This window comes from Magnolia sinica, chromosome 5 (genome assembly GCF_029962835.1).
Source record: "Magnolia sinica isolate HGM2019 chromosome 5, MsV1, whole genome shotgun sequence".
NCBI lineage: Eukaryota > Viridiplantae > Streptophyta > Magnoliopsida > Magnoliales > Magnoliaceae > Magnolia > Magnolia sinica.
Genome location: NC_080577.1, coordinates 3,437,568 through 3,447,171, shown reverse-complemented (window position 1 = coordinate 3,447,171; position 9,604 = coordinate 3,437,568). Strand labels below are relative to the sequence as shown.

General features: G+C 42.3%; 1 protein-coding gene across 1 annotated transcript; it reads right to left on the bottom strand.

Annotated features, from left to right (window-relative positions):
• Positions 1 to 1,473: 1,473 nt before the first annotated feature.
• On the bottom strand, positions 1,474 to 9,197 carry LOC131247186 (probable F-box protein At3g61730). Its single transcript, XM_058247611.1, has 8 exons — positions 9,094 to 9,197; positions 5,479 to 5,678; positions 4,146 to 4,190; positions 3,456 to 3,620; positions 3,215 to 3,262; positions 2,629 to 2,799; positions 1,875 to 1,982; positions 1,474 to 1,753 (listed from the first exon to the last, which is right to left on the bottom strand). Exons 1-8 carry the CDS (start codon positions 9,180 to 9,182, stop codon positions 1,671 to 1,673), a joined length of 909 nt encoding a protein of 302 aa, XP_058103594.1. The 5' UTR covers positions 9,183 to 9,197; the 3' UTR covers positions 1,474 to 1,670.
• Between the last annotated feature and the right edge of the window lie 407 nt (positions 9,198 to 9,604).

The following is a 9,604-nucleotide window of genomic DNA, read 5'->3' as shown; positions in this document are numbered from 1 at the left end:
GAAAAAAAAAAAAAAAAAAATCATAGCATCTAACCTAATTAACTATAAACCGTAAGACCAGGACTCTCTAAGTCAGGTCACACAATCCGTTTGAACTTTCTTGTGCTTGACGTTCACCATTCAACCAGCAGAGGTTTCCTAGCCCCCACGGACCTTCACAAGCAGCACATATTCCTACCGGGGGTGCGTTTGGGACATCCGGGCCGTGGATGAGATGGGTCCCACAGGCAGCTGACTTTATTTAAAAATTGGTCGGTCAGACAAGTGGGCCGCAGTGAATTTGAATGTGACCATTGTGTTTTATTTAACCGTCTGCTGATTTTATGTAGGGGTTATTTGTCTAAATGATGAACAGGCTTAAACTTTTGTGCCAGGTCATCTGCACGTTGGGGCCCACTGCGGAAGAGATGAAAAAGAAGGGTCGGCTAGGATTTACCAGGCCATGCTGTGCTGCTCCCTTGGTCACCAAGGTCGAATCTTGTTACGGTACGAAGTACCCTGTACTGACATCAGTTTTATGGGGGATGTCTTAGAGAGAGCAATCCTGGCCGAGGCTGAGACGGGCCGGTCGCCCGTCAGCCCCATGCAAGTTGGGTCAGGTCAACCCGAACTTTGCTTGATTTGGGTTGTGGTTGGGTTAGGCTTGTGCTGAAAATCCTCAATCCAACCCCAGCTCGACCCCAATTTGGTTCAACCTCGGGTTGAATTCTCAGGCAACCTAGCCCAACCTGAATAGAACCTTTTCTGCAATACATACATGAAGTATGCTAATATAATTGATATAAACATAATGTGGTGATAACGTGCGAGAAGAACACCAGGGAACATCCCGTATAGTCCAACTCAGGTGGGCCCCACCGTGATGTTGTGATGATATCTACCCTATCCATTGGATGTTTAACATAAGAAAACCCTCAGGCCAGAAATCAGGCGGATCTAGAACTCAGGCGAGCCACAAAACAGGGAACAAGATGGGATAGGATGCTGATAGTTGATTTGTGTGGGACCCACCATGTTGTGTTTATAGAATTTAGGCCATTCAGATCCTTCATCTAGCTTGGATGACGGTCAGGCCAAATTTTAGGAAGTTTTACAACTCAGGTGGGTACCACAAAATCAAGGGTAGGTGTCCGTCACCAAATTGTTCCCTTTGCTCGGCCCATTTCTACTCTTGCCTGTTGCTTTATGTGAATTCATTGCAACACCTACCCCTGTATTAGAGTACAGCCCATTTAGTAATGAATTGGGCCTGGTCCTGAAATTTATTTTGTTTAATATATGGCAATGGGCTGGGCTTGGGCTAGTCCGGATTATGCCTAGGATAGGCTCAAAACATAAGCCCAATGCCCAGCCCGTCATGGTCTATTTCTGAACCCTTATTCCCATGCAATGCAATTTTATCCCATTCATGCATCTGGTTGAACGGTGAGAACTTACAGAGACTGGAGAAAGAATTATTTTTTTCTTCATTCCTTGATGATTCCACGTGGAGGGAATCAGGGAACGATGCCGCCTCCTTGGGATATCTAAGCTGGCAAGGGAGCGAAATCCGTTTCCTCTGGATGGTCAGTTCAGTTATTTGCGAGGGGAGTTCTTTTTATCAATCTACAGAACATTGATTTGCTAGGAAAAAGAACTTCTGATTTGTGAGAATCTTTGAAGGAAAAAAGTCATATCAGTTGCTGAGAGATTCGCATTGAGACGATTTCTCCATCCGCTCCGCCACGCATTACTTGGTATTTGACGTAAAGGCCTGCAGCAAATAGCGGAGTGAGTTTCAGAGTCAGACGATGTGGTAATTGGGCTTACGGCCATTCAGTTTCTTGTAGGGAAATACAGGAGGATTGAATTTTGAGGAAGTGTTTTATTTCAACCTTCGTTTTCCTGAAGATTCGTGTTGATGGCGACTGCATGGGTAGCTATCCGTGCCTTGGGTTGCCAGTCCTCTCGTTTGGCAATCCATGATTTGAGATCGAAAATGTCTGCCATTTATTGTAAGTTATTAAACAGAAGCAAGCAGAAAGATAATTCTAGGAATGAAAATTATTTAATTACTGGTTTTTTCTAGCTGCGAAGGCAGAGCGGGGCTATGGCACGTGTGAGATACAGGCTGTTTGTCAGAAATTAACGACCCAGATCTTGCTGTGTGGAGAGTAGGATCCAGATGTCTATTCTGGTGGGGGATGCGGATTGCGTCCGGGTCCAGACAGGACGGACTCGGTCCTACACGGAGCTCTGTGGGGACCACCGTAATGTATGTTTTTCTTATCCACGCCATCCATATCCATTTTGCCACATCATTTTACGTTATGAGCCCAAAAGCGAGGCAGTGTACCATGCTACAGGAAACAGTGGGAATTGAACGCCTACTGTTGAAGTTGATATTTGTGCTTTCCCCAGGACGATGTAACCTTATGAACAGGTTGGATGGAAAATAAACATTAAGGTAGGCCCTCGGAAGGTTTCAACGGTGGTATCACTATAACCCCGCTTCCTGTGGTGTGGCCCACAAGGGTCAAAAGAGTAATTTAATTCCCGTTATGAACTTTTTCTTAGACTGCGATCAGAGCCCCTAATTACAGTGAGGGACAAAAGAGTCATTAAATATGCTGTGGTTTGTGCCATTACCGGAAGTGCAGGGAGTTTTGAGGTATTTGACGTCGAAAATGCCTCCAGCAGCTCCGCCGCATTTCTTGTCAATGCGGCGAGATCCGATCTCTTGGTAGTCCCACGTCCCGTTCTTGTATTCCTCGTGAAGGAACAGCTCTAGATGTCTTGCGTCCAACGTTTGCATGGTGCCTGCACAACGCCATATAAACCTCATCGAGGATACTTTTGTCCATATATCAGAGAGAGATGAACATCGAAACTGTGCAAATGGGGGCCACGGGCCCCTGATCTGGTGGGCCCTCACGCCCCCAGAAATCTTGCGACCAGTGGATGGTGATAAGTATCTGATTGGTGGACTTTTTAGTCTCTCATGTTGAAGGGAGACCGTTATCCCTCGCATAAGAAACTGTACTGGTTAGGGTCACAAATTCCGTGACATGTAAGGGCTATTTCCATCCAAGGTGTGGCGCACTAGGTTGATGATCCAGATAAGTGGACATCAAGTCCCACCAACGATCTGGTGGACTCGACTACTGACGGAGATAGCCATGTGGATGGTTCATTTGTGAAGGGATTCTGCATGACGTTTCTATGGTTTCACTACCTTCGCAGGTCTCGAGGTTGCAAACCGGGCATCGAACGAGCTGTAGATCTGCAAACGTTATACGAAATCGAACAGTTAGTTAATCTGAAAATAGGAGAAAACGTGAAACTAGAGAAGTTGATTATTGACCACAATGCCCTCGATTCATGTATTTGACGGGAGCATTTGTATTTGCCGCGAGGAGAGAAGTTCTCGAAATAAGAAGAACAGTTTCTCAAGAGGAAGTAGAGAGGAACGGTACCGGCGAGCCATATTCCTGTTTTGACGTTTTTTAAGATGCAAGCGCCAGTGTTCTGCAACATTTTCTCTGTGGAATCACCTCGCGGCATTCTCTTTGGCATGGACAGCTTATCCGTCAAATAAGCGTTGGGCGAGTCGAAAAAGAAGGCACCAATCCTCATCCAATCTAAACCATACAGAATAGAGAGAGTATTAAAATAAGATATTATGAGAAGAATGGAATGTTGGGGATGGATTCATGCAGCCAATCCCAGTTAATTGGGATAAGACTTAGATGATGATGATGAGATATTAGGAGAACAAAACGCTCAGAATCATCTAATGTTGGGCTCTCTGCATGCTGGTCCATAAGTAAAGGATAGATTGGATTGCTGGTTCTGACCAACGATTCCCGCGGGCATGTCTCCAATACAACTGTTTTAACCATCAATTTGATGGTATCAATTGGACAGTTACAACCTAATCGGTGTAACTACCAGGAAATGCTCCATCCACAATAGGTCCCACAAAATGGACGATCTAGATTAACATACATGTGTGGGGTGTCCATGTCTTTCCCATCACTGTTGTACACATGAAAAAATAATTGGATTATCCAGACCGTCCATTCATTGCTTGTATTGAGGATGTATTGGTTAAGCTTTTGCTAATGACCCAAAATGAACGGTAGCATTTTGAAAATGACATTTACCAATGTGCTTCTCCGGCTGACGATAGCTGTAGGAATGACTTCCATCTGCCACGAAATGCACAAGCGTCAATTCATACATAAGAATGAAAAAACAAAAGGGGAAAAATAAGGTAGGGAGTGAGTCGGGTTCGGGACAGACAGTCATCCGACTCTCAGTAAACGGGCCCAGAGCCCGACCCGGACCCATGGCAATTCCTTTGTTAACTATCAATCACAGGCAATGGTACCATAACTCCTGGCACCAAATCATCTTTCCTGCCATGCCACCTGTGCATTATGAAATACTATTAAAGCGGGCCCCACCATGAAGACGACCCTGTAGAGAATCAGGCTTATCCTATCACCATGTGGGCCACATCTGTATGTTGAGTCAGGCCGTTGCTGTCCATTGATTCCAACAGTGTGGCCCACCTGATGAGTAAAACAGCCTGATTTTTGTTGATATTGATGATGAGGTTTGCCGTTGTCATGGAGCTGATGCTCTACAAAAGTCGCATGTTTGCCGGAAAGATGATACATACCACAAGCTGTGCCTGATGCAAAATATATTTGAAATTTACAAACGTATTCGTTGAAATCCTCCATGTCCATGACTTTTTTTTAAGGCGGACATTGCTCAAGCTCCCTTTGCCTTGGCTGCCACTAACGGTCGCCAACATGTGTTGCCATGTGGATCCCACACGCAGAGATGATCAGATAACTGGAACCAACTGTATTCTGGGAATTATTTAATTGGATAACAAGCAGAGCCTTCATGGGACGTAAACAACATTCCCCAACCTTTTAAATGGTACGTGAAGTGATCTATTGTCGATCCGAACGATTCATTCATTTATATAATTAGGAGTAAGCCATGATTGAAAACTCATGCCAATTAGGTAAGCTATTGTGCAAAAATCATGCCAATTTGGTAAGCTAACTTAAGCTTCTAATTAATAGCAAAAAATGAACAGTCAAGATTGATCAAAGAAACAAAATAGGGCAAATCATCATCTAGAAACATCTGCAGGACATATACCACTTTGTATTTCTTATCATTCTGAAGTAATAACACTAACCATGTGATTTATGGCTTGTAAACAATGTACGTTGTAAAAGATTGGCCCGTTCAAAGGGATAGGATCATCCGGTCAGTGCAATTTTTGCACCATGGTTTGCTCCTACTTACATGAATGAATGAAAGGTCCAGATTGACCATAGGTCCCGTGTGTGTGCCGTTAAAAAAGTTTGGAGACGTTGGCGGAACGATAGCATAACCCATATATACATGAGAGAGAGAGAGAGAGAGAGAGAGAGAGAGAGAGAGAGAGAGAGAGAGAGAGAGAGAGAGTACCGAAAGCGGAAGCGAACAGCTGGATCCATTTGAATGTTACATGCTCGGGAGGAGGGACCTGAAGATCTCGCAAGCAAGCGAATTTCCAGATGCTCTCTTCCGTGACAATGCTGTGAAACCATCGATTCGTCATTCCCAGCTTCATCAGACATTTACCGTCTAAGAACTTCGCTATCTCTGTCCACACATCCTTTTCGTACCTATTCAGAGAATAAAATGAAATGAAATTAAAGCGATTCGGCAATACTTATTCGTCATCAGCTGGTCTATTCAATATTCTCGCAAATTTCTGAATCGTAATATCAGTCTGTATCATCTTGGTTTCATTGGTTTCTACCCTGCACGTGATGCACACCAGCGCGTCTGGCAGCGGATGTAGCATTACGTGCAGGCGTGAAGCTCTTTACGAAATGAGCTAAAATGTAAACAACCCCTCCGTGTCTTCTTCAAATGGGGTATTAAATAAATTAGAATTTTTGACAAATACAACTCTTCATATTTGCCATATGCCCAAAAATCTCCTTCAGTCTCAGCATTGTTAAATGAACCATTCTCATTTCATAAATGAATATAAAATATCCTGTGGCTAACTTTCATCATAGTTAACAGCTAAAGAAAGCATTTGACCGTTAAAAGGGACAGATAACTTTCATCATAACGGTAGCCATTATATATTATGCACATATGAATACTTTTAGTAGCCGTTAGCATGCACAGATGAATACTTTCATATCCATCTAATAGACCAGGCATCGTTATGCTTATAGTATTACTTTTGGGTTGTAATCCATCTACAGTAGTCCTCCGAAGCAAATTTCTGTTGTAAGGAGTCTCGCAACAATTAGCTCTCTGGGCCCACAGTAATGTGTGTGTGACGTCCATTCCTCTCATCGTTTGTGCCAGTGTTTTTTTTTTTTTTTTTGAGTTAGCTTGTTAGTACACACCCATGTCAGTACATACACTCCATGTTACCACCCCGGCTAGGGATCAATACCAAGATCTCAAGTGTTGAAACGAGGTATCTCCACTCAGTCTGCCAGTTGAGCTATGGATCATCGTTTGTGCCAGTTGACATTAGGACGCAATCACAAAAATAAGGCCGATCGGAAACTTAAGTGGGCCATACCATAAGAAAAAGTGTGGGCGAGGATGGCTACTATCGGAACCTTCTCCCTGCCAGAGAAGTTTTGGATCGAACTAATATTTGTTTCTCCCATTCATCCTCTTGAGACTCGGCTTATGAACAGTTGGGTGGCACAGAAACATCACAGTGGGCCCCCAAAAGTTTCAATGATGGGCCTCCCCATGCCCACTGTCCCTATGGTGTAGCTCACAGAGATTTCTTTTTTTTTTTTTTTTTTTTTTTTTTTTTGCGAGGGCTGCCCCATTTGGGCGGTTTGGATTCGAGGTATGGGTGACGTGAATGTAGGTAGGGGAGCCTCCTTTTTATACTAGTTACAGCTCACTGTATATGCTACGTTAGAGTCCTGTGGGCGATCACGGGAAGTTGGCCCATTTTTCTCACATTTGCGAGCAGGAAGTTGCTGCCATCGTACATTGATTAGAACCGTCTAACTATTGTCGAGAATACACAGACAAACTTCCTATAGAACAAACCTAATCAATCAATCAGTGAAAAAAACAAAAATAAATCAATCAGTGGCCATCAATTGGAGGCTTAAAATTAAATTATCTGGTTAAGATCGTTCAATCAATTTGGATTCAGGTTACTTGCCATCCACAATGGGACCCACACTTCAGTCCCTAAGTTACTGTGGACGGCTAATGCTATCCGGTTCTGCATTGGGTAACGATGTGTCTCGTGGTTTGGTGATCCAGACGGTGATCCGTTGGACCCAACCATGCTTCGATGATGCCCCTAAAATCTCCCTGATTGGTTGACTATCCTATACTCTGATTCGTGGGCACGTGTTTGCTGAAATTAGACCATAGGATATTTTCATTTTTTAACGCTAATAAAATATTCGCCAATCTGATAGTCAGATATTCAGATAAGCATAAATTTTGGTTCCTGATACATCTAAACTCGGTCCCCTAATTTGGACAGTTGTATTTTAATTAGTTGTATGCTACAAATCCAATGTCTAAGTTCCTGCGTATCATCCGTGATACGGTGCCAGACTAACATAGTTTTCCACTTGAACTTTCCCCAAACGAACTCCAATTTCCGACAACAGGGGTAAACAACCATACCATCTACCGCGATAACCTACATTGTAGCAACGTCAGAGACACCAGCCTATCATCGTAATTTCCGTAAAATATAGGATATTCTGGTAAATTCGCTTCTCCTGCAAACGCAGAAATTTCCGTCACTCCGAAGGGTACAAATTTTCAACCATTTCCACCGGAAAATGCAAAAATTTCAGAATTTTAAACTAAAAATAAAAAAAGAATTCACGCTCACAGAAAGAGACAAGAGAAATTCGAGTATAACCATATGAAAGCTACAGGGAAAAACTCCCAGCGAGATTTTAAAATGAGAAGGAATAAATAAAAATATTCAGCGGAAAAGGAAATTAAAATAAAGAGGAAAAAGAAGCAATGTTTCATCATATCTGAAAGTGAAACCAATAAGTTTCAAATTTCCGAAGTTCTTGCATTAGCATTTCGGGAGAATATCGATCGTCAGCGTCTGAGATTCACCGAAAATTAGATCGGGAACTTATGCGAATCGTTGTCTTTTACGAGGTTCATTTTCAAAAACTACAATTAATTCCAAATCCTGAAATTTTCAAATAATTTTTTTTTTTTTTTAAAGTGAAATGTTCTAAAAATCAGCTCAAATTTTCTGGTTTGAACAGATTGATCTTGCTTCAGGTCTTAGTGCTGGAACGGAAGAGCGATCTGTCAAAAGCTTCTTGCTGTAAACTTATTCCAATTTGAAATCTCCACGGACTTAAGCTAAAGCAATAAAAGCAAGCTATACTCTAAGATCCGTGGAATGTAAATCTCGCTTTCATTTGTCAATCTGTTTCTATGCTACTGGAATTCTAATCTACAGAAGAATCGCCAGTAGTGATGGAATCAAATAAACCGGAATTACTGTCGAGATTTGATTTTCTGATCAGAGGCATGAAATCCACTTCTATACTACTAGAATTCTAATCTACGGAAGAATCAAGTAGTTCTGGAATTAAATCGACCGGAATTACTGTCGAGATCTGATTTCTCTCCTGAGAGACGTGGAATCTACTTCTGTACTTCTGGAATTGTATACTACAGAGGAATCGAGTAGTTCTGGAATCAGATCGACTGGAATTACTGTTGAGATCTGATTTTTCTGATTAGAGACGCGGAATCTATTTACGAACTGCTAGAATTGTAATCTACAGAGGATCCACTAGTTCCGGAAACAGATCGATCGGAATTACTGTCGAGATCTGATTTTTCTGAACAGAGACGTGGAATCAACTTCTATACTGCTAGAATCGTAATATACAGAGGAATCCAGTAGTTCTTGAATAATATCAACTGGAATTACTGTAAGATCTGATTTTCCTGATCAGAGACGTGGAATGAGAGAGAGAGAGAGAGAGAGAGAGAGAGAGAGAGAGAGAGAGAGAGAGAGAGAGAGAGAGAGAGAGAGAGTACCAGTTGAAACGAGAATGAGGAGAAAGGAAGATCGACCGAGGAGAAGTGCGGCAGGCAATGGAGGTTTCTGTTTTCAGGGATTTCTCCATTTCTTCTTCTTCTTCTTGTTCCTCTCCTTTCTCTTCTTCTCTATTGGCTGGGTTTTTTGGTGATTGGACTTGATCTCAGTTGATAGAATGCGAAGGAGAGCAAGGATGGGTCAGTGCTATTTATAGACGCGGGAGGATGAGCGTTTGAAAAATGAGAAACCGAGAAGGAGAGATGGAAATCAAAAGGGTATTTTGGTTATTTATTACATATCCAGGGGCATTCGTTTAGGTTAATAGGGGATTACTTGATGCCTGGAAGAGTGTGTATGTTGATCATACAAATGCACTCATGATTGTACACTCATTTCACCAGGAGGGAACAAGAGTAAGGATCTGTACAGATATATGGATCCAACCGATGAACAATTTTCATCTTGATTTATAGATAATGACGCTGATTAAATGTACATGTAATTTAATGA